The sequence below is a fragment of the Tamandua tetradactyla genome, chromosome 14 (genome assembly GCF_023851605.1).
Source record: "Tamandua tetradactyla isolate mTamTet1 chromosome 14, mTamTet1.pri, whole genome shotgun sequence".
Taxonomy (NCBI): domain Eukaryota; kingdom Metazoa; phylum Chordata; class Mammalia; order Pilosa; family Myrmecophagidae; genus Tamandua; species Tamandua tetradactyla.
Window position 1 is genome coordinate 89767656 of NC_135340.1, and position 24775 is coordinate 89792430.

General features: G+C 37.4%; 1 protein-coding gene and 1 long non-coding RNA gene across 2 annotated transcripts; one reads left to right on the top strand and one right to left on the bottom strand.

Annotated features, from left to right (window-relative positions):
- Window positions 1-77: 77 nt before the first annotated feature.
- Window positions 78-24715, top strand: TSPAN3 (tetraspanin 3). The gene is made up of 7 exons (XM_077128461.1): window positions 78-313; window positions 11492-11683; window positions 11918-11992; window positions 13434-13535; window positions 14489-14641; window positions 14917-15000; window positions 23759-24715. Exons 1-7 carry the CDS (start codon window positions 251-253, stop codon window positions 23849-23851), a joined length of 762 nt encoding a protein of 253 aa, XP_076984576.1. The 5' UTR covers window positions 78-250; the 3' UTR covers window positions 23852-24715.
- LOC143656379 (uncharacterized) lies at window positions 7892-22102 on the bottom strand. The gene is made up of 3 exons (XR_013162476.1): window positions 21885-22102; window positions 9603-9685; window positions 7892-8156 (listed from the first exon to the last, which is right to left on the bottom strand). It is a non-coding gene; the product is annotated as an uncharacterized LOC143656379 (long non-coding RNA).
- Window positions 24716-24775: the final 60 nt, after the last annotated feature.

The following is a 24775-nucleotide window of genomic DNA, read 5'->3' on the forward strand; positions in this document are numbered from 1 at the left end:
CCTGTTCAGCCGCCGGGGGCGGGACTCCGTTGCCAGGGAGTGGCGCGGGGGCCGTTGGGGGACTGCGGCGGCTGCGCAGTGGGAGCCGGCACCTGCTGGGGCCCGCGCTCCGCGAGTGAGCGTCCGGGGACTGTGGGGAGCGTCGCGCAGGCCGCGCAGTTCCCAGTGGGAAGGCGCCGCCGCCATTGCCGCCTCGCTCGGTGAGCGCAGCTCCGCTCGCCGAGCTGGGCCTCCGCGGGCCGCTGGCACCATGGGCCAGTGTGGTATCACCTCCTCTAAGACCGTGCTGGTCTTTCTCAACCTCATCTTCTGGGTGAGCGACGCTGACGGAAGGCGGAGGGCGAGGGGCTGGCAGGGAGGCCCGGGAGGGAGGCTTGGGCTGAGGGGCCCGGCGAGGGCGAGGGCGGGGGCCGGGCCGGGGCCTGACGCTTTCTGGGGGCTGCGGTGGCGAGTCCCGGGCAGCGACGGGGCCCTGCGGCTAAGGTGCGGGGAGAGCCCGGTCCGGGTCCCGGAGACCGTTTCGCTAGGTCCGTCCGGGGCGAGGCGGAGACCCCGGGTGTGGAGGGCGACGAAGGGAAGCCCTCAGGCGCTTTCTGCGGCCTCGCTGCTCAGGCCCGACTCCCGGGACGCGTGGCTCCTCGCTAGAGTCTCGGCGTCGAGGAGCTGGGCCGAGTTCCCCGTCTCCCGCCTCCTGGAGCAGTTTGCTGGGCAGAAAGCTCTCAGTACTTCGGGTTGGAAACCGGATATTCCCAAAGGGTCGGGCCCCCGCTCTCTTTGTCAGGGCCCGGAGCCGGGTAGATCCGGTGGCGGCCCTGAGGCACGTGAGCGAACCGTGCGGATTTGCGGAGACGCTTTCCAGTCAGGGGTGAGGGATTTTGACCTCGAGCGCTTTGTGTGTGGAGAACTGGTTGGTTATCAGCCCAGAGGATTTCAACTTTAGAAGCCAAATAGTCTTTTCCCAAGAAAAGCAGTTTTCTTGTTTCGGTCTTTGATGTGGGTCAGCCTGCGGTTATGAACCTCGGTTCAATGTGATTCGGATGTCACAGGATTTCTGAGAGGGGTGATGAGTTGACGTTCAATAAAAGGTGGTTTATTAATTTTATTTGGACATGTCCCCTAAGAAAAGGGTGTTTGTAACCGTTGGGCCTTTTAGTTCAGGTCCTTATCTCAGCTGGGACTTTTATAAAAACTTGTGTTGTTCCTGTCAATGTCTCCACCCTGCAGCCTCTCTGGACCTTGCACCCGGATAAATCTTAAACATTTCCGCCATTACATCATTTTCTGTTATATTTTTACAAACCAAACAAACGAAACACTCAACAAGAAAACTTCAACAGCAGTAGAAATTTCAACCTCCTGCACCTGGTATTAGAACCAAAGTGCTCTGCCTGGTTCTAAAGCACCTTTACCCTCCATTTCCTTAAACTCTTGCTGCCCTGGACAGATTTCTCTGTCCATTCCCCAGAACACTCCTCAAACGGCTGGACCTGCCATACCTTTGTACGTCTTCACCCCATCCTCACTGATCCCTTTTCAACTCCCTCCTACAGGGAAACTCCTGTTCTGGAAAGAACCCTTTCCTTCCTTCTCTCCTTACCAAAGGATGAAACTTTTCATATCTTGACTGCTGATAGTAAGTCACCTGCTCCGTACATGCTTACCATAGATGCTTTAGGGTATTTAGGGTGTGCAGGAAAGTCTTGACTGATAGTACCTGTTCAAAATCACCCTGGTGACGTTGGGGTTTTGTAGTGTTTGAGGTACAGGTCTTTTTAAAGGGGAAAAGCAATTTTAAGACTCCCTAAATGAGAAAGGCTATAATAACTTACTTCAGTGAAGGAAGTTTTTTTGAACTTCAGCTGTACCTTTCATAGTGGGTTATTGCCAAGACTGAAGTCATAATGTGGTAAGAACACCTCTTATCTGTGCTAGTCAGATAGTTCTATGATAAGAAAGTTAAGCAGACACATAGGGAAAAAAATGGTATAGAGCAGGATTAGTGCAACATAACTAACAAGGAGCCAGCTTTAGATGCGTCCTATGCCACATGATTAGTTTAGGAACAAACTAATGAAATTGGTCGATGGTGATTAATATACTTGCTATATGCCAGACACTATGCTAAGCAGTTTACATGGAGTATCCCACAGCAACCATACCTGGCAGGAAATAGTATGCTTATTTTGCAGGTGTAGGCATTAAGGTTTACTGAGTTATAGTAGCCCTCAGCCCAAGGTGTGCTGGAGCCAGTGTTCAAACCCAGGTTGTTTCATACTGAAGAGCCTTTGAGGTTACTGCAAGGTGTGATTTCAAAAGATTGGAAAGTTAAAGAAACCTTTAACTTTGTTAGGCTTTGTTAGAGTCACTTTCTCCCAAACATGCTGATTTCAAGCTTGATTACAACCTGTGTCCACATTTAAACTACACTATTTAACTGATCTGTTTAAAAAATTAGGGTCATTGTGAGGAAGTATATAAAGCAAATGTTAATTGGTACCTTCTGGGAATTTGTCATGCATTCTTCACTTCTAATAAGTTATTCATATTTAGTGACCCCCTCCCCCCCTTTAATGCCTTGAGGTATACAAGTGGAGAATAAACCTTTCCTGTTTAGGGCATATCAGAAGTTTATCTGGGTTCCTTCGGGCAACTTTGGCAAACACTTTTTAACTTTCTTGCACTGGCTTTTAACTACAAGGTGATAACGACTGATAAGTGTTAAAGTGTAATTACTTTGGCAAGATCTTTAAATTATACCTTTTGCTATCTTGATAATCCTGATTTAATTGACAGTTTGTTTTATGAGCTGTGATATGTACCTGAAATACTGGAACTCAGCACTAAATGATCTGTGAACAGCCAAAGTTGTAGTTGATTTGGGCTAGATTGTTTTAGGCAATGCAGTCTGAGAATGTTTTTTTTGGAAAGGCGAAAACTAAAAGGGGAAACAATCATTTATAAAATCCTGAAGGTTTTTAACGTAGTAGAGAGTTCCTCACCAAATTCCAGAATTTTAGGGCTTTGCAGCTTGAAAAATAATTTTGCATAACTTGGATCTCTTCATTTAGAGTGCAAGACTAGTAATAATTTATCAAGGTGGTTAGGAATGTTCAAGGTACATACCAAATTTTGAAGGCTATTGGAAAAAAAATTTACTAGCCTCATCTATAAACTGTGCCTTTGTACCAAGGTCAGACGGCATACTAAGTTTAGAAGGGCCCTTGTCTAAAAGAAATTTAAATCAGTACTTTCAGATTTTCAGGTTTTTATTCTGGCAAGTTGAGTACTTCATCAAATTACCTTTATTTTTTCTACCCTATGAGAAAAAATAATTGTCTAATATTTATTTGACTTATATGTGCCTTAGGCATTTTATTGTTCTATTCCAAGTGAAATGGAAGCTTTGTCCGTGTTTGTAGAGTTTAAGATCTAACATATCTTTTTAGGCAGTTGTTTTTCATCTGCAGGAAAGGTGATAGTGACACTTAAACATCTGTAGAGTGGAAAGTGCCACAAGAAAGACACCTTTTTTTAATGCCATCAGAAACAGCTTCAGAATATAGCACCTTCATTGAACATCATTCAGTCATATGTAAAGACCCCATACAAACAAGTCATTTTATTTTCATTGTTATTCTATTCATTTTTCTTCCCAATTTTAAAATTTATTTTTAATTGTGATATAATATATATAAAAATCAGTCTAAGCATTTTAAATGCTCACATCTTTGACATTAAGTGCACCAACAAATACTGCGTAACATTCACAACTGGTCTATATCCAGGCTGTTTTCATCATCCTAAACCAAAACTCATGCTCATTTAGAAATAACTTCCCCATTCCCCATACCCTCCACCCCAGTAAGCACTATTCTGTTTTCTGTCTCTGTGAATTTGCTTATGCTAGTTTTTTTCATATAGAAGAAATCTTGTATTTGGTCTTATTGTGTTGGGCTTATTTCACTCAATGTCTTCAAGGTTTATCCATCTTATATCATGTGCAGCACTTCACTTCTTACCACTGAATAATATTCCAGTGTATGGATAGACCACATTTTGTTTATCCATTCTTCAAACGAGTCATTTTTTAAAACTCAAATTTAAATGGTTTAAATCCAAATATAACCTTTGAAATTTATTCCTCTTTTTTAAAAAAGTACTTTTCACATGGCATTCCCTTCTGTGAATGCATACAATTAAGGGAAATTGCTTTGTTAAACAAAAAAGCTACAAATTTTGTGTATCTTCTTTATGCCTTTATTGTTGTTAAAATGGTGAAAAAAGACAGTGACTCTCCCTGTTCTTATGGGATTTTCTTTCTGGTAGAGTAAGACAGACAATTAAAAATAAGAAAAATATGAGATACTGAGGTATTATTTAGAGAATTGAAGCAGAGTGATGTGATAGAGTGATTGAGTGGCTTTAGATTGGCACAGAAGACTTCTCCAAGGAGGGAAAATTTAATCTGGAGTACAAGATGCTGGTTTGGGGTGATTTGGGAGGGATGGGAAGCATCGAGGCTGAGGGAACAGTTTATGGGCCTTAAGGCAGTAATTTATTTGGTTTGTTCAAAATTACCAAAACAAGGTTTAACTATACCTTCATGCTCTTATTCAAAAAATAAAAATTTATGATGAACTATTTCAAGTTTTTTCCCACTTGTCCCAAATCTCCTTACACATATTTTGTGTTTTCTAGCACATCCTGCACCTGTGAGTCGGTAATTTGTTTCTCTGCTTCCTATATTTTTCCCAGGAGAACAGCAAATACCTGTTCTGACAGAAAATGGAACACACCTTCAAGTAGCAGATTTTTCCCCACAGTTTTCAATTCACTAGAAGAAAAGCTATCTCTGTCAGTTAGCAAGTCATGTTATGGTGTACTATAACTAGGAGAAGTATCAGATTTCTATAGAATATAGAAATTTGATATATATAACTTTATTTTTGTCTATGACGCTTAAGGTAATGGATGTTTCCAGTCTGACTGCATTCTTAGTCTTCTGTCCCCTGACCAAGAACCTTGTGGCCCTGAATAATCGTTAATGGAAAGAAATTCTAACACTGGGAACTTGGAATCAGCAGGGCTCATATTGAAGGAAAGCTCTCTGTAGTTGCAATTTAAGGAATGAATTATTTATTAGAAAACTAGGATAGTTATCATGCTTTGAGATATTTTAGTGAATTGTATTCCATAAGATTTCATTTAGGTTAAGTTTTTTGCAGTTTATTCCATAAAGTTTACACTTGCACCAAACAGGTATACCCCAAGAATCATTCACTCCGTAAATGTTAATTGAATATCTGCACTTTACCTGTTTCTGGGTAATACAAAGAATAAAAGCACATAACTCCTGCTCTCTGATAACTAATGATGGGGTGTGCAGGCAGACAGACAAAATCATTTCAATTTTCTTAGAATTTCATTTCTAGGTGTACTTCTTCACAAAATTCACATTCATGGGTAGTCCTCCCCCCTCATCCTCTCCCTTCTCCCCCACTTCCTCCCCTCCCCCTCATCCTTCCCCTTCCTTTTAATAGTTTGAGAGTCAATAGATTATGAGAAAATTGTTTGCATTTATGTGCTGTTTATATAAATTGGGTCTGTAGTAACTGTTTACATATTTATCTTACATTGCTGCTCCTACTGATTAAACACATAACCTGAGCATGGACAAATTGTAATATTATAAAGTGTAATTGCCCCAGGCTTCTACAGTAATAACTGACTCTTTTTACCACTAGAGTAGGTTTGAGTAGTAGGGTGTAGGGAAAATGCATGTCTAAATTTCATGCTTCTCAGGTGACCCTTGGAGCGCCTGAAAATAACCAGTTTCCATACTGTTCAGATAATCTGAAATTGGCAATTGGTTGATCTCCAATTTCATTGCCACCTGAACTTTTGGGTCTTTCAGTTGGTAGGTATGACTTGGGTTAAATATAACATTTGTTAAACAGAATAAACAATTACTACAGAAAATATATAGAAAAAGTGAAATAGGAAAGAATTGAGTAGCGTGACCATTGGAATGCTATTAAAGTAATAGTGGTTTGAAAGGATTATATTTCTCCTTTAAGAATGATGACAATAATAGTGACAGTGATGATGATGGCAGAAGTGGCTTGTCAAAACGTTTTGCCCCCAAGTAGAATTTTTTTCCTTATCATTGAAAGGTGGTATTTTGAGAAAAGATAATGTACACTGAAAGAATCAGGATTGTATTAGAAGTCATCAGAACATATCTGACGGATGAGTCAAAGCCAGACAGACCCTGAGAAGAGTGATATAAACGTGAGAGAGTGCCAGAATTGCCTAAAGTACTAAAATTTAATAGATGCCTATTTTGCGTCAATGATTATGGGCAGCTCTAGGAATTAATTCATTTGTGAGAGAACATTAAGTCTCAATTTCTGATATAATCTTAAATATTTACTTTTCTGATTATGCAAATAATACATTTGGCCTTTTTTAAGGAGACACTAAAAGTATTTAAAAAAAAAAAAGAAAAACAAAAAACACCACCCATAATCCCACCACCCAGACATAGCCAATATTAACATATTTTGGTGTGCTTTTAAAATGTCTATATGTGATAGATGTGTGTTTTTCCCATAGTGTACCACAGACATAATAAATTATGCTTTAACAAAATATGTAAGGTATGTAAGGACTATAATGCTGCCTTACGTCTGGGTGCCAGAGTTGCTTGGTTTTTGTTTGTTTGTGGCTCTTACAATTTTGTTATCCTAACACTTTGAAGAACTTTCTTTTTTTTTGGGTCCAGAAATGGAACCCAGGTCTCCTGCATGGAATGTGAGCATTCTGCCACTGAACCACCATGCACCCAAGAACATACTTTCTATACAAGCCTTTTTTCTCATCTGACTTATTTTTTAAGGTTAAATTCCTAGAGGTGGAATTAGGAGGTAAAAAGCATAAATGCTGAGGCTGATAGGTGTTGCCACATTGCCTTCCAGAAAGATTACTCTGTATTAATTTATACTCCTTCCAGCCCAAGAGCCCTTCTCTCTGTTCCCTCACACATGTTGAACAATATTGCTTGGTTTTATTATTGACCAGTTTGATAGGTAAAAAGTAGTATTTGTAAGACTAGCGTTAATTTCTGAAAGAGGACTTGAAATCTTTGGAATAGTTTTGTGTTTAATGACATGAACTAATCTATCAGACTAAGTCAGAATTAAAACAAAGCATGGTTGTACTAGAGAGTGCTTGGTAAGTAAAATGCTGAAAGATTGATGACAAGGTGGTTTTAAGACACTCATGAAAGTATGAGGGTGGAGTTTTGGGATGCCTTCAGAAATACCCTGTGTAGAATTACCTACCAGTGATTCTTCTCAGCAGAGAGGTGCAGTACATAAAAAACTAATATGGCTGTATAGGGAACTCTCTGAATTAAATGTTAAAAGATGTACACATGAGATGGTTTTCTGCTGCTTTGTTTTCCTCTCTGCTTTCTACTTTAAACAACTTTCTTAAAGTATGCAGTGGTCTTTTGCCCAGTTTTTCTCTTCTTGACTATTTTTCTCCAACATTCCATTCACTTATACTTTACCAGTTGACTCCTTGAAACAAAAATCACTCCAGAGGCGGGAACTGCCTGAAAATGTAGAGCTGTGTTCCAGTAGCCGTGTTTCTTGAAGATGATTGTATAATGGTACAGCTTTCACAGTGTAACTGTGTGATTGTGAAAACCTTGTGTCTGATGCTCCTTTTATCTACTTTATCAACAGATAAGTAAAACAAATGGGAAAAAAATCACTCCAGAAGAGCAATTCAGGCAGATGAACAGCAAGAACTTGTTAGGCACTGTGCTTTTTCTATTTTAGAAAAATAGACGAACTTGATTGGCCTTCATCTTTACACTGCCTTTATTCTTGCCCATTCTGTATTTGAACCATCCATGTCTACTCCAAACCACGGCAAGAAAATTACTGCTCTTCTTTGCCTTATCTTCATTCAGTGTTCTGTGAGATGCTTCCACTTTCACATTTCTGAATTTCCGTATAGATACACTTTTGACAACTGAGCTATTTTTTATCTCTCCAGTTTTGTAACAAGTTTGTCTTTTTTAATGTTGCCACATTTCAGTAGCAAATTTCTCAATGGTTGATGTGCCCCCTTTCATTTCATTTGTTCTTCAAAAAAAAAGAGAAAAAATTTTGTAGTTTTAAAGATTTTAGCATTTCATCAGCTCATCTGTAATTTCAGAGAGAATTTGCAATTACCAAAAAAAAAGTTTCTGAACTATATAAAAAGCAGTCTTATGTAAGAATGAGGTTTCTTATTTTAAAAGAGACTTCATGTTTATTTATACATAGAGGAAGGGTAAAAGGATAAACTGAAGTATCATGCTTTTGAAAATTATATATCCCCAAATTTTATAACAGAAGGTCTTTATTATTCTTAGGGAAAGAGCTTGGTGTCATGGACAAGCAATTGGCACTCCTAAAGTTTTAAAATTCTGTGACTTAATTTAGAACACAGACTTAAAAGGAGGTATTTTTCTTTTAAAGAAATCATCATTTCTATAGTTTCAGATCTTGCCTTTTCCCTTAAATTCCCCTTCATTTCTTTGTAAAGGATGAATATTTTTAGTATACTGTCCTGGTACAAATCCTCTTTATAGGCTCAGATTTTCTCAGTGGTGACTAAAGCAGTTCAGCTGGTTCCAAGTTCTACATTTCACTGCCTCTTCTCTCCTCCCCTCCCACCCCCACCTGCTTTGTTAGCAAAACCCAGATCCTTTGAGATATCCAGTCCCATCATGGCCCTTCAAAAGAAGAATTTAAGCAAGCTCACCTGTTAGCCTGTCTGATAGCCACACCTCCTATATTAAAAATCTGACTATGAAGTCCTTACACATACTAGTTCCGAGTTACTTACTTCCCTCTATTTACTGTATAGATTTTGCCCTTTCCCCTGTTCCTTTGAATGTTTTTCACACTGATGACTGGATGTCATTAATGCAATTGCTTATAGCTGCTTTTAGCTCTTCTGCTGTTGTTAGGACACCTACTATTTTCAAAGTAACTGGTATTACTTGATTATGCAACTTAAGTTATAAATAGCATATACAGATCTCATTAAAAGAAGAAAATTTTGAAAGTGTCTTCAATTTAGGGAACACAACCCCTGTTTATAAGTAATTTGATTTTACAGTTAATTTGTTATAGTCTCCTATCAGGAATCAGTGCAGTTTCTGCTTTGTATGTGCATGAGGCTTGCAGCTTAAGTTGCTTCTCACTATATGTAGTCAAGTAGAGCTCTGTTGTGATCTCAACTCTCTCCTGTGTGAATTGACTGTTGTGTTTGCAGGCTGGCAAAGAAATTGCTGAGTCTGTTAGAAGAGAATAGGTACCTTTACAAAAGGTAGGAAGGTACCTACCTTCCATTTCCTTTGTTACATGTCTAGTGATATCTGCTGCTGGTTTTGTTTTTCTCCCTTCTCAGTCTAATTTTCAGATGAGTACCTCAGTCTGGGTGGAAGATGACAGCCCTGGGATTGTTTCACTTGGCCCACTCCTAGGCAGCATGAAATGTGATTCTTATATTATGGGAATCTCTTTAAAATAACAACTCACCATTTTATATCTAAAATGCAAGGAGTTCTTCAGTGTTCTGTGCTTCAGGTTAATCATTGAGGACGTGTATCTTTCAGTTTTATCTTTTTTTTTTTTTATTAACGGAAAGAAAAAAAGAAATTAACACAACATTTAGAAATCATACCATTCTACATATGCACTCAGTAATTCTTAACATCATCACATAGCTGCATGATCATCGTTTCTTAGTACATTTGCATCGGTTTAGAGGAACTAGCAACACAACAGAAAAAGATATAAAATGCTAATATAGAGAAAAGAAATAAAAGTAGTAATAATAGTAAAAAAAAAAAACAAAACCTATAGCTCAGATGCAGCTTCATTCAGTGTTTTAACATGATTACTTTACAATTAGGTATTATTGTGCTGTCCATTTTTGAGTTTTTGTATCTAGTCCTGTTGCACAGTCTGTATCCCTTCAGCTTCAATTACCCATTATCTTACCCTGTTTCTAACTCCTGCTGGACTCTTACCAATATTCAAATTTATGGAAGCTAAAACTTCATGTACTAGAAGCTCAAAAGTGTAAATTCATTTAAATTCAAGCCTTTTAAGAAATAAATACTACCTTTTGGCGTATGAAAAGCTGAGAATTGAAAGAAAGAGATGGCTAATGAAGACAAACTGGGGGAAATTTGATTATTTCTGCTAATTCATTTTGACAGTAGAAACTGATTACTTTTATAATATATGTGTATACATATATATATACACATATATGAGTACAAATATATATGTGTGTATTTACATAACATCTTAACACTTACATAGTGAAAAACAAGTAGTATTTGGTAAGTGTTAGTAGTTCATGTTTTTCTTAAAGCACACCATGCTACTAAGCTATTTCTCCTCAAGCAGTTATGTCAGTAGACTCTGAGGATAAGGGATAAGATGAGGAGTCCTCAGTAAATTTTGACCAATACCTGCTATATGTATTGAGAGTGTATGGTGCATTTGGGTATAACAGTTTGTCCCGAGTGTGTGAAGGATAATGGTGAACTTTGAAGCTGAAAAATAAAGAAAAACAGCTTAATTCATCAAAGGCCTTATTTGCTTCATTTTGTGGGTGCTGGGAACTAGTAAAGGATTTTAAATAAGCTAATATCTTGATCTGGTTTGTGTTTTTAACGAAAATAACCCTTGTAATGTAGAGAACATATTATTAAGGGACAAAGACAGTCAGAAATTAAGATTTAGGATAACCAATGATAAAGCCTAAATTAAGAGAGAAGCAGAATTGAAGGAATTTGGTGATTGAGGGGATGTAGAAGTGGGGCAAGAGTATAGGATAACTCTTAGGCCTTTAACTAAAAAAATGAAGTGCTGAGATAGGAATGTGAGAGGAAGACAGGATGGTGGGCACGAAAGCCAAGAGGATTTGAGGCAGGTTGTGGGTGAAGTGTCTTTGGAACTTCCACATGAGGATGTGTAGATCTGAGGCGATAGCTTTAGCAGTGAGATAAAATGACTAATGAAGCCAGGGCTTCATAATCCAGGGAGAGCCTGGATAATAAGAAAAAAATAGAGCTGGATAGAATCACTAACTTTCCAGAGTCTAGTATAAAAGAGTCCATGAAGAGAATGCGAAAATGAGCAGCTAGAGAATAACAGAAACAGCAGTGGGACCCCTTGGAAGCCAGAGGGATCAGGATTTAAATGTATGTATATTTTAATTGCATACTTTATTCCAAACTTTTCAACTTTATCTGGTAAAGAAATGTTCTTAAGAATGAATAATGGGAGACTTTTCAGCTTTAAATTGATGTAAAAGTAATGGAAAATCTCATTAAATTATAATCTACTAAGAAACAGTAAGAAAATATTACTGGACAGGGCTTAGACTCTTGCCAATACTCTGTTTTTTGCAGGGGGCAGCTGGCATTTTATGCTATGTGGGAGCCTATGTCTTCATCACTTATGATGACTATGACCACTTCTTTGAAGATGTGTACACTCTCATCCCTGCTGTAGTGATCATAGCTGTAGGAGCCCTTCTTTTCATTATTGGGCTAATTGGCTGCTGTGCCACAATCCGGGAAAGCCACTGCGGACTTGCCACGGTGAGTTAGCATCTCACTGACCATGTGTTGTTATAATATGCAGGAGTATGTAATTTGTGCTGTCTTTTCTTGAATTGAGCATAAAACTGTAAAGATTTCTTGGCTGTTATACTTGAAACAGAACTAATGTTTGTCCTAAACAATGATCACCTCTGATCATTGTTTTTTATCAAGAGAGCCTTTAAACCTATTTTTTTCGTTTGTATTTAATTCTTTGCTAATATTTCCTTACAGTTTGTCATCATCCTCCTCTTGGTTTTTGTCACAGAAGTTGTTGTAGTGGTTTTGGGATACGTTTACAGAGCAAAGGTATGTTGTCTGCTCTAATTCACATAATGCTTTAAAAGGTATTTTTCAGATGAAGTAGAACAAGTTCATTTTTTAAGGTACACATTTTCTTTTTTTATTATGTTAGTGCTTTTAATTTTTAAAGTTAATTAGAAATTATCTGCATATCTAGACTTCTTCTGGTCTCTTTCGGTATATAGAAGTGTTAATTCTGCTGTTCTTGACCATAGGTAATTTTCTTTAAATTTTATCACGATAAGCTGCAAATCAATAATTGGTCAGCTGAGAAGTTTGTTTACATTTCCTCAGCCCATAGATTGCCTGTATGAGAGGATAAATGTAAATTTTCTGATTTCTCTTCTTCTCTCCTATCTATTTTGCCTGCTTTTGTTTTCTGCCTCCAGTATCACTTAAGACTAAACAGTCTGCTTTAAATTAATTTAGGTACAACTTTAGAGCCATGATAAAAGCAGAAGAGAATCATTTTCATTTACAGTTTAAGTCAAAGGCATTACATACCAACTTAATAATAAAGCCATTGATAGCATAAGGTGCTATGCAGCTATGCCAAATAAAAAATTAATGGATTATGTGCCTATCTCTGATTTGGTTATCAACTTTATAGTCTCATCACATCACTGACATAATTATCAAATAGTTATCATCATCTGAGAGGGATAAGGAGACTCTAGCACAAGCAAACTTAAAGTGATACTTATTTGCCACTTTAGTTGTTTTCAGCAAGAAATTGCAAAGTTTATTACCTGTCTCCTCTGGCATACATGAATTGCAGTCTTGGCATAAAGTACCACTTCTAAGGATTTTTTTTAACCTGATGATTATTTTTGCATATTTGGCCTAGTTTAGATATTGCATAAGTGAGTTTATTACCTGTCTCCTCTGGCATACATGAATTGCAGTCTTGGCATAAAGTACCACTTCTAAGGATTTTTTTTAACCTGATGATTATTTTTGCATATTTGGCCTAGTTTAGATATTGCATAAGTGAGATGGAAATAATGCTGGTATTTGTCCTAAAAGTATCTTTTGGGTACCTTAAAGTTGTTTTATTTTTATCTCTGTTTAGAAAGGAAAAAGAGTAGGTCCTTTGAGAACATACTGAAAGCTTACTTGAATAAAGAAGGTAGTCCATAGTTAGTGTAGGCTATCTATCCCAAGGTTCAACAGCTCTCTCCCTTTTGAGTAGATCTTTAACCTGCCATCTTGCACACAGCTTTCTCTTTGGATACTTTTAATACACGTGATATATATCTTAATCTTCACCTGTCTATCTGTATGGAAGCAGGAAGAGGGAAATTTTTTTTTCCCTTTTTCTTATAAGAAATTCCCAAAGATATCTGGCAACTTATAAACATGTCATTTAGGTATTTTAGCTAGAGTTTTGACTAGTGTTATTTTGGGCTAGTATTTTTGAGGGACTGAATCCTCTCTTTTGATTCAGGTGGAAAATGAGGTTGATCGCAGCATTCGGAAAGTGTATAAGACCTACAATGGAACCAGTCCTGATGCTGCTAGCCGGGCTATTGATTATGTACAGAGACAGGTGAGCTCTCCTGAGGTGAATATGTTTTTTAAGGGCCAATCACTGTTTGATCAACATCAAATTGACTGTGTTATTACTGCATAAATTAGCCATGTACCTTCACAGCCATCTGTGTTTGCCTCCCATTGTATCCAGTATTCTTCCCCATTCTGTCACCCTTGGGAAGTTTTTTCTGCTATCACCTAGTCAAAGTCAGAGAATGAGTGTCTTAAACTTTTTTTTTTTAATCATCTGATGTTTAAAAAAAAAAAAAATTGTCAGAGGTGTGTGTCAGAGAAAAGGTGGGAGTCCAGATAGATTCTAGGGAAGGTGGGAGGTCTGTATCTCCCTCTAATAAACAAGGTCAGAAAAGGCAACAGAAAAAACTGTAAAAAAAAAAAAAAAAAAAGAAATCAGTTATGGACAATTTGAAACATGTAAGAATAGAATAATAGTGTATTTATATACCCATAATCCAGCTTTAAAAATTAACCTTTAATCAGTCTTTCCGTCTATTACTTCCACATTTAAATCCCAGACATTTCAAATAAGATATTTTTAACACTTTTTCATTGGAAATAATATTTAACTTGAAACCAGACATGAAGATTTTTCTTAGCTTCTTGAAACTGTGCCTTATAGGCAATGTGGTTTTCATTTGGAGGTTCTAGAACAATATTGTCTAATATGTTAGCCACTAGCCATGTGTAACTATTTAAATTAAAGCTAAAAATTCAATTCCTTAGATGTACCAGCCGCATTTTAAGTGCTTAGTAACCTCATGTGGTTAGTGTCTACCATATTGGACTGCACAGATATAGAAAACTTCCAACAGTGCAGAAAGTGCTTTTGGGCAGCACCGTTCTAGAGTAGCTTATTTTAAAAGCACTATAGTGTGTGAAACTCTAAAATTTCAACCCTTGTGTATATGTTTTGTGAGGAGTAATATCTTTATTTTCTTTTGTCTCCTCTAGCTGCACTGTTGTGGGATTCACAACTACTCAGACTGGGAAAATACAGACTGGTTCAAAGAAACCAAAAACCAGAGTGTCCCTCTTAGCTGTTGCAGAGAGACTGCCAGCAGCTGTAATGGCAGTCTAGCCCACCCCTCTGACCTCTATGCTGAGGTGAGTCAACTTCCTTGGCCTAGACTTGAGTCTGTCTTGAAAACCTTTTTTTCTCTGTCTTATATTTACCTGGAACTTTTTTTCCACCCTCTTTGGCATGTCTTCAGTACTATTTTATTTTGCTCTAAATACTTTTAAAATGCATTGTCTTTTGCTTTAATTATGTGTCTATAACTTTTGCTCTATAGTTTCTGTCATTTCTATTCTGCCAAGGAGTAATCTGTGAGTCTTCAGTTTCACTTTTAAGACTTCTGATAAGAATGACTGTATTTCAGGGGTGTGAGGCTCTAGTTGTGAAGAAGCTACAAGAAATCATGATGCATGTTATCTGGGCAGCACTGGCATTTGCAGCTATTCAGGTAAGTATAGTTAGCTTAAGAGTTGTTATCAAAGTGAGCTGGTTCTCTGGTGTCAACCTGAATGGTTTTAATCACCAAGTGCAGTGAATCTTTGTATACGTAGATAACTTGTAAGTGGTTGAGGTACCAGTCAGCAGTTTCTAATATCTTCCATTTCATGCCTCTAGACCTGAACCCAGAAAGATCCAAAGAAACCAGAGATCTAGATGGGGGGTGGGGAGAAACCGTGTGTGGTTCTTCTAGCTATTCCAATACATTTGAAACTAAAAAGAAATATCTATATAATGAGTCAGTAGTCATAATCATTTGTTAAATCCTAATTTCTTAATTACACCTCCTTCCTCTCATTTAATCATTCTCTCAATCTTCAGGCATATCTGAGCAATGACTTTTAACTTGTTAGTGCTGGAAATAGGTATTGATTCATGGGCCAGGGGAGTGAAACTGGTTGATGTTCTCAGACTGACTGGTACCTCTGGGTTTCGAGATTGATCTGGCATAGGAACAATCTGGATCCTTAAGTTTCTGAACAAATAAACTTACTAAGAAAAGCTTTTATAGATCTTAAATTGCACCCAGGGTATTCTTTAGGGTTTTCAGGAATACTGTTAGTCGGGGCTTGGCATACTGTGGCAATTTGCAGTATCTGACAGCCAGGGATTTTTTTCTCTCTAATAATACCTTATGCAGAATAGCTTTTAATTGCTTTATCACTTTCACTTTATTTGTTCCCACCCAACTCCCCCAAAACACTCAACCTTATTTAACCCTCATCCTCCCTTGAAAAACAAAGAAGAAAAAAAATAATTTTCCCACCCAGTATATCTATATATTTTCCTAGTTTCTCAGTTATGTACAGTTTATCTTCTGGAACTGTTAAGGGAATGTCTTAGAGCAATCTTACAGCTGAGAGTAGGTAACTGTTTGAAAATTGAAAATCCTTTTCATCATATCTAATTTTCAAAATGTTTCTATTAGTTATTCTTGAAATAGATTTCCAGGCTATTTCAGAAAGGGAGGTATCTTTTAATTGTTGGATAAAAACAATGTAATTGCTAGCTTAAATATAAGTTGCTTGGATTTCCTGGACTTTGTATATTTGAACAGAAGCTAGTTTATTTAATGGGGCGTGCTTTTAAAATGGTAAAGCGATGATGTTTACTTTGCTGGTATTGAAACAACCCTGAAATGATATGTTAAAAAAGCCAAGCTCTTTATTTGCTATGGTCTCTGCCCTTTAAGCATTTACTTTGTAGCTGAGCATAGCTATAATCTGATGATCAGCAGGGATGTATTTCATATTTTGATTGTCTGTGCAAACACATGCATTTAGCTAAAAGTAATGAAACAAGAGAGAAGTCTCTTTTCCCAAGTGAAATCCTGATCTGTGTGCATTCTTAATGATTTTACATGTGGTAATAAATTAGCATGCAGCAAAAAACAAACCAAAAAAAAGCTTTGAAATTGTATGGTGCTTGTAGGAATCGTAAAATATGCGACATATATATAGAGGACTGATAAAAATTGTCATATTAGCTATAACCCTCATCTAGTTAAGCTTATTAACCAGCCAGATATTTCTTCATTAAAGATTTTTCAGTGAAAGTTAATAAATATTTTAACTAGTCTCTGAATTTACTTATGCCTGCCCTATGTGTTTTGTATTTAAATGGCTCTGACTTAAATAATAACCAATAAAGACTTGATATTTTCAGTTCAGCAAGGCAATGTCAGGGATTCAGAGCTTTCATGGACTCAAAACCTAGTGGTTTTTAAAATAAAACTTTGGTTTTAAGGGAAATAACACACATTAGAAATAATAAAAGAATTTTCCCTAATGTGTGTTCTTTTATTTTTTTAAGAGGACCTATAAATGTTCTAAACTTTATTCAAAATCTAACATAGGGCGGGCAGTGGTGGCTCAGTGGCAGAGTTCTTGCCTGCCATGCTGGAGACTTGAGTTTGATTCCTGGTGCCTGCCCCTGTTAAAAAAAAAAAAAAATCTAATGTAGATTGGTACCCTCCATGTGGAAAACCAGACAAAGGCAGAAATAACACAAAAGATCAGTGAGCTTTAATACTTGTATACTGACTCTGCTAGAAAACAAATTTAGAGCTAGAAGAAGAACCCTTGGAGATTCTCTAGTCTAAAGGCCACAAAAATGAGGGGAAAGGGAGCACGGATAATGACCATCTCACAGATAGTGGCAAAAGCAAGGCATAAATCCTGACTCTATTTGTACCCTGTCTCCATTTACCTATGTAAAAATTAATATTCTCAGATGATTAATTCCTAAATTCTGTTGTTAAACCTGACACGTCATTGATGCATCAGCTGGATAACATTCATAAGTTAAATAGCATCAAAATGTCATTAGTACTTTCCTTCAGGTTCTAAAGCTGAGTAACTATAAGAGTTGTAATAGGTAATAAAATTTCAAGTAAGTCAGAAGATTGAAAGATGATTTCTGGTAGTGTTGTAAGTATCAAAACTATTTTAAGTCTCCTTTGATTTGAGTGTGATTTGTGCTACTGTTATGACACATTCATGAAAGTACTATAGCATAAAGGTGACTTTAAGAAGGACTTTTCTAAACCTACTTTACCTGTAAAAGGTTCTAGTTCAAATGTTGACAGACTGCTGCCCCTTGGGCTAAAGTCATACCCACTGTCTGTTTTTGTATGAGCTCGCTCCAGTCATTTGTTTATTGATTGCCTATGGTTGCTTTTGTGCTGCAATGGCAGAATTCAGCAGTTACCACTGAGATAGGCTTTCTAAAATGTTTTCTTTATGCTCCTTTAAGAAAATGTTTGCCGGCCCTTCTTCTATACTAGTTAAATAATCTAGATGTGGGCCAAACCAAAATGATTAAGGAAGAAAAAAACCTGAAGCATATTAGTTAGTGATTATAAGTTTTTGGATATAGGAGAATGAAAATTTTTAAAATTTTGCTGGACCTCTCATTTTGTTAGCAGTCAGCAAGATTGCTATCTTTGAGAGTACCAAGTCTCTTAAATTAACAAATGGCCAATTGTGTCTTTTAAATTTAGAGGGTCTGGTCATAATAATAGACAAAAGTCTAGATTTTGATTTGGTAAGCTCTAAAGTACTACTGAGGATGGGGCTTTCTGCAACAACAGTATGGGGAAAATGGGATTTGTTAGTCTTTACTTTGTAGTCACGTGAAGTTGGAACATCCTTAAGATGAGATGATGAAGACCAAACTTTCATAGAGAATTCTTTCCCAAGACTATGTTGCTATTTTCTGGCCAATGTACCAGGTGAGAAGGAGATTGAGACTGCTCTTTCCATCCACCTCTTCCTCCTTGGGATGAGTTGAAGTACATAAATGAATAGCATTTCAAGTTGGGTCCATAGATAGGAGTTAAGATTGAGTGGCTTGATTCTGACTCTCTTTTGAAAAATATTCCAAGTAATACTTCCATATAAGGTTCACCAAAGCATGGGAAGGTAATTCTTTTTTATCTTACTTTTTTCCTTTTTAAAATTGTTTTTATTAGAGAAGTTGTAGGTTTCTAGAAGGATTGTGCAGAAAATACATAGTTCCCACCTACCTGCCCCCATTTTACATTAGTGTAGTACCTTTGTTACAACTGATGAGAGAATATTATTGTAATTGATACTATTAGCTACAGTCCAGTTTACATTAGGGTTCACTGTGTTGTACAGTCCTCTGGTTGTTTTGGTTTTTTACATTTTTATTCTAGCAATATGTATACCATCTAAAATTTTTCCCCTTTTAGCCACATTTGGATATATAATTCAGTGGTGTTGATTTGATTCACAATGTTGTGCTGCCATCATCACTGTATATTACCAAACCTTTTCCATTACCCCAAACAGAAACGCTACACTGATTAAGAATTAGCTCCCCATTCCTTACCCTCATCTCAACCCCTGGTAACCTGTATTCTAGTTTCTGACTGAATTTGGAAGCTAGTTCATTTTTGGCTCAGAGCTGTTATGTTTTATTATTTTTTTTAATTTTCATAAAGTCAATCTTAATTGTTAACTTTTTGTAAGTTTTTTAATGGAAAATACCCATTTGTTAAAAAAAGAAAACTTTTTCAAATGATTCATAATTGTATTTTAGTAAAAGTTAAGTCTCCCTTTTCAGTCTTAACCCTCAGTTACTTGAGTCCCCCTCTGCAGAGGTAACTGTGGTTACTTGTTTCCTGTATATCATTACAGAATAGTTTGTACTTATAAAAGCACACACACGTGTGTATATGTATTTATGCAAATAGATGCTTATAGCATTCAATCATGTACCTTGCCTTTTTTTAATTGAGATAATTGTATGTTCACATTCCATTGTAAGAAATAATGCAGAGATCCCTTGTATGCTTTGTTCTGTTTCTCCCACTGGAAACATTTTGCAAAATTATCATGACTATATTGACATTGATGCTATCCACAGTCTTACTCAAATTTCTCATTTGTGTATGTATGTGTATCTATTAAGTTTTATGCAGTTGTACTGTCTGTAGTTTCCATCACTACAGTCAAGATACTGAAAAGTTCCAGCACTACAAGGATCCCTCCTGTTACCCATTTATAACTACATCCATCTTCTTCCTGTTCCCCCACTCGGTACACCTGGCAGCCATTTATCAGTCCTCCATTTCTAAAATTTTGTCATTTCAAGAATGTTATATAAGTGGAATCATATAATATATAACCTTTTGTGCCTTCCTTTTTTTTTCTATGGTTGCTGAGTTTACTCCTAGTCCCTGGGGTTCAGTGGCAGCAGTGTTAAGTGTGTCATGTGGTCAGGGGGTTCCCAGGCTGGGGGTCACACAGGCCAGGGACTGACAACCTGTGGCTGTAGGAGACACGCAGGGGACCCTGAAGATTCCAAAGGACAGGCAACACTTGCCTGATGTTCTAGTTTGCTAGTTGCTGAAATGCAGTATAACAGAAATGGAATGATTTTTAAAAGGGGAATTTAATAAGTTGCTAGTTTACAGTTCTTAGGCCGAGAAAATGTTCCTATTAAAACAGGTCTATAAAAATGTCCAAATTAAGGCACCAGCAAGAGGTTACCTTCACTCAAGAAAGGCGGATGAAGTTCAGGGTTTCTCTGTCAACTGTAAAGGCACATGGTGAACATGGCAATGTCTGCTAGCTTTCTCTCCCGGCTTCTTGTTTCATGAAGCTCCCCTTGGGATGTATTCCTTCTTAATTTCCAAAGGTCTCTGACAGCATAGGCTCTCCACTTCATGGCTCTAAAAAAGGGACTCTGTTACTGGAATGGGTGGAGTCACATTTCCCTCTAATAAAAGTTAAAACCCACAATTGGGTGAGTCACAACTCTGTGGAGACAATCCAGTCAAGTTTCCAACACACAGTACTGAATAGGGTTTAAAAGTTTTCTCCCACAAGATTGGATCAGGATTAAAACATGACTTTTCTAGGGTACACAGTTCTTTCAAACCCGAACACCTCGGTTCTAGAGGGCATCTGGGGCTGGGTCTCCTTGGCCACTGCCCCAAACCCACCCAGCCACTCAGCCATTCAACTCCTGCCACCTGCCCAGGACCTGGGGGAGAAGGACAAGGCCCTGCAGGCCTTTTTGAAAACAAACATCTTTTGGATATGGTTCTACTGTTTTAATTTCATGGCTACATAATATTCTATTTATGGGCATACTTTAATTTATCTAATTTATACTAGTGGACATTTATGTAAGCCTTCCTATTATAAAAATCCAAGTATAAATGTCCTTGATATGCTTATTCAAAGTATATAAAGCAAAAATTTATAATGGTGAAATAGGTCAGAATATATGAAAGAATTTTTATAGACATTTCTGACTTTTTTCAGAAGAGGGTGTTTACAGTGTGTGGTTCCATTAACCTTCTACAGGAATACGTATTGTCCCAAACCCTAGCCCACATAGTTTGTTTGGTTTTTTTCATATGGGTAGCCACCAGGAATCAAACCCGGGTCCGTCCCCCCCCCCCCCGCCCGGCATGCAGGGGGAGAACTGTGCCACTGAGCCACCGTAGCCTGCCCCCACATAGTATCTTTTAAAACATTTTTATCCTTGGCACTCAGTTTTTAATCATCAGTTGCTTCTGTATTGAGGAGTAATTTTTTGCAGTTGCCAAGTGTTATATTTGGTCTAAGTGAAGATTAGGTTTCGTGCCTTGACTATTACAGGGGAAAATTTCATTGCAAGAAATAACAGTTAAAATATTTGCATATTTTCGAATCAGTTGTTGAAAGATTTCAATAAACAATGAAATTTCATATAGCAACACTGTGGAAATAGGCTTGTAATACTTAGTAATCATGTTTGGACTATAATAAATTCTGTGGATCTGAATGTTTTTAAATATTACTCATTTCCAAGCATGAGTAGATTTTATCAAGTTTATTTAATTGTTTTTAAAATAATGTGGATTGACTTAATTGAAATAAAAGAATTAGGAAAGAAATGATACTTTTCAGACCCCCCCCCCCTTTTTTTTTTATCTTCATGGGCAGGCACCAGAAATTGAACCTGGGTCTCTGGCATGACAGGCGAGAACTCTTCCACTGCAGCACCATTGTCTGTCCCAGACCCCATTTTGAGAATTCTGACTACTTTAGTAGAAGTTAACCAACTGGAGATGGGAAGAGATTTTTTTCCCCCCAGCATATCAGTAATTTCTGAGCTCAGTATTTTAATTGCTCGATTTAACGTTGCCTGGTTTTGTAGTTTGTAAGCTGCCAGAATGCGAAATACCAGAAATGGAACAACTTATAAAAAGGGGAATTTATTGTGTTGCAAGTTTACAGTTCTAAGGCAATGAAAGTGTCCAAATTAAAGCAAGGCTATAAGAATGCCCAGTCTAAGGCAGCCAGGAAAAGATACCTTGGTTCAAGAAGGCCAGTGATGTTCAGGGTTTCTCCCTCAGCTGGAAAGGCATTTGGTGAGATTTACTAGCTTTGTCTACAGTGGCTTCCCCAGGGCTCTGTCTTTTCATTTGGCTCTGTCAAATCTGGTGGTTCTCATGGCTCTTTCCAAAATGGTTCCCTCTTAAAGGCTCCAGTAAGCGATCCCATCTTGAATGAGTGGAGATGCATCTCCATGGAAACCATCTAATCAAGTGTTACCACCCACAATCGGGTGGGTCATATCTCCATGGAAATAATAAAAAAGATTCCGCCCGGCAATATCAAATGAGGATTAAAGGATATAGCTTTTGCGGAGTACACAACAGCCTCAAACCAGCATACCTGTGAACATAATTGTGTTTGATTTTATAGCTCTGCTGAGAATGTTTTGATGATATTCAACCAAAATGTATTTCTTAAGAAATTAGATCTTAAACATGTCCAGGATTGGCTTAAGATGTTTAGTGAACTTTCAGTAATACCCATTTTTAAAATGCCTTCAATGTGCTTTGCACTAGGTAACACTCAGCAAAAATTGATGTAATGAAACTAATGGATTTGGGTACAAGTCTATACCCTAAATAGTTTGAATATAGGCTAATATGAAAGCAGAAATTGGAGTGTGCAACTTTATACCAGGGAGCATTCAGACTGAAGGCATCCTTATTCTGTGTGTCTTCATTAGTAATTAATCTTGCACTTCAAACTTTGAGTGGTTGTGCAGGGAAGGAGTTCTTGCCTGCCATGCGAGAGACCTGGGTTTGATTTACAGTGCTTGCCCATGTAAAAAAAAGGGGGGGGGATCTGAAAAAGTATCAAAGTTTATGGATACTGTTTATGGATTAGGTACATTTTGTTGAAATTAGATTGACCCCAGATGTATATAGGACCTTGCCTTTTAAAATCAAATAATTGAGGCCTTTTACCTACAATGAAAAGTTAGATCAAAAATTAGTTACTGTTTATTTGTTGTGAGATGCTGGGTCAAAAATTCTAGAATTGTTTTCTCTTTAATCCACTTCATTCTCTTTCTTATCCGTAAGAACAGGGCATTACTTTATTACTATTGCAGTATGCTATCATAGAAGAATTGTGGCATATTAAAATAAAATATAAAGGAATAGTGACCTTTAAAATGTAATATGCATGTAATACCACAGAAGCCAAGCCTAGATTTCAAAAATAGTAAGTGTAAAAGAAACAAACACCTTCAGAATTGGCATATTTAGGCTTCAAAATTGCCTTCATTGGGCTGTTGGTACTGAAGTTTGTGGATTGCTTAAGCCTTTCTCCCCAAAATTCAGGTGCCTGAAAAGACCACCATTAAAGTTCGTCAATACACATGATCTTGACTATTCCACTCCCTAGACTTTTGCTGTCCGATATGGTAGCCACAAGCCACATGTGTCTAAAGTTTAACTTAATTTACATAGATGAAATATCCAACTCCTTTGTTGCACTAGCTGCATTTCAAGTCCTCAATAGCCACACGTGGCTAGTGGCTCCTGTACTGGACAGCACAGATATAAAACATTTCTTCTACCATTGCAGAAAGTTTTTATGGACAGCACTGCTCTAGATTGATGGTGGGGGTGGCAACAAGAAAGCCTTGATTCTCTGTGGCTTCACAAATAGTTCCTAAGTATAAAGCAGGGAAGTTAAAATTGGATACATAGATGATTCCTAGAAAATGTATTCATAAGGAATTCCTTTTTTATTCTTGTTATTGCTTTTTTGATGATTTGAGGTCATTGAGCATTGAAACATCTCCATGGCCAACATAGAAGTACGTACACATTTGCCATTAGAGGGTTTTCAGCCTTTTTTCCATTTTTGTTTTCTTCTCCACAGCTGCTGGGCATGCTATGTGCATGCATCGTGTTGTGCAGAAGAAGTAGAGACCCTGCTTATGAGCTCCTCATCACCGGTGGAACCTATGCATAGTAGAAAATTCAAACCTGAGCTTTTTAGTCTTGTTTTTCTGATTTGGAAGGTGAATTGAGCAGGTCTGCTACTGTTGGTGTCCTGAGTTCATTTAGTTAAAGCACATGTACACTGCTGTTGGGCAAAGCAGCTTGACTCTTCATGTACCTCCTTTCCTACCTACCTTCCTACCTGCTTACCCATAACTTTCTTTTCCCTTCTTTTAGCTGACTCTCCATGTCTAAGTTTTTCAAGTATGGTGGTAAATGTTCTAATTTCAGAACCATTTGCAAGTTATTTAGTGTGGTAGTATTGAAGGAGGATGTGGGACTACTTTTGTTACCTCCAGTTAATGAACTGATTCTGAAGTGTATTACCAGATCCTTTCAGTCTTTACAATTAGAATTCTTGGCCAGAAGTTGTGGGGAGAAGGGGGAAGAAGGCAGCTCTCTGGTTGAACTTAACAACAGATGGTACTCCCTCATCAGTGTCCTTTAAAATATACATATGTTTATATATATACCACAGTCCAATAAGATAGCAATTGTACAAAATGTACAAATCTACATTTGTACAAAATGACTAAAATAGACTTTAGAATCATATGGTGTGTATCTTGGTTCATCTTCAAAATCAGAGACTGATCTTTGAAACTAGTGGTTTTTAATCAAAGGTGGCTTTATAGGAGGAATATAATGTCTGCACTACTGTTTTAAAACAATTAGTGTGAGTGTGTATGTTTTTATATGATTGAGCCTTGTTCATCATAAGTCTTAAACTCATTTGGAAATAATGTACCCATGTAGACTAACAAAATAGTATGTAGATGTGATCTCAGTTGTAAATAGAAAAATCTAATTCAATAAACTCTGTATTACCCCTTGACATGTAGTTTTTTATTATTTTGGGGATACTTTAATTGCAGAGCAGCAGTGTAATGTTTGG

Coding starts and splice junctions, on each gene's coding strand:
- TSPAN3 (XM_077128461.1), top strand. CDS start 251: ATGGGCCAGTGTGGTATCACCTCCTCTAAGACCGTGCTGGTCTTTCTC. Junction 11,684..11,917: donor GCCACTGCGGACTTGCCACG/GTGAGTTAGCAT, acceptor ATTTCCTTACAG/TTTGTCATCATCCTCCTCTT. Junction 11,993..13,433: donor GATACGTTTACAGAGCAAAG/GTATGTTGTCTG, acceptor CTTTTGATTCAG/GTGGAAAATGAGGTTGATCG.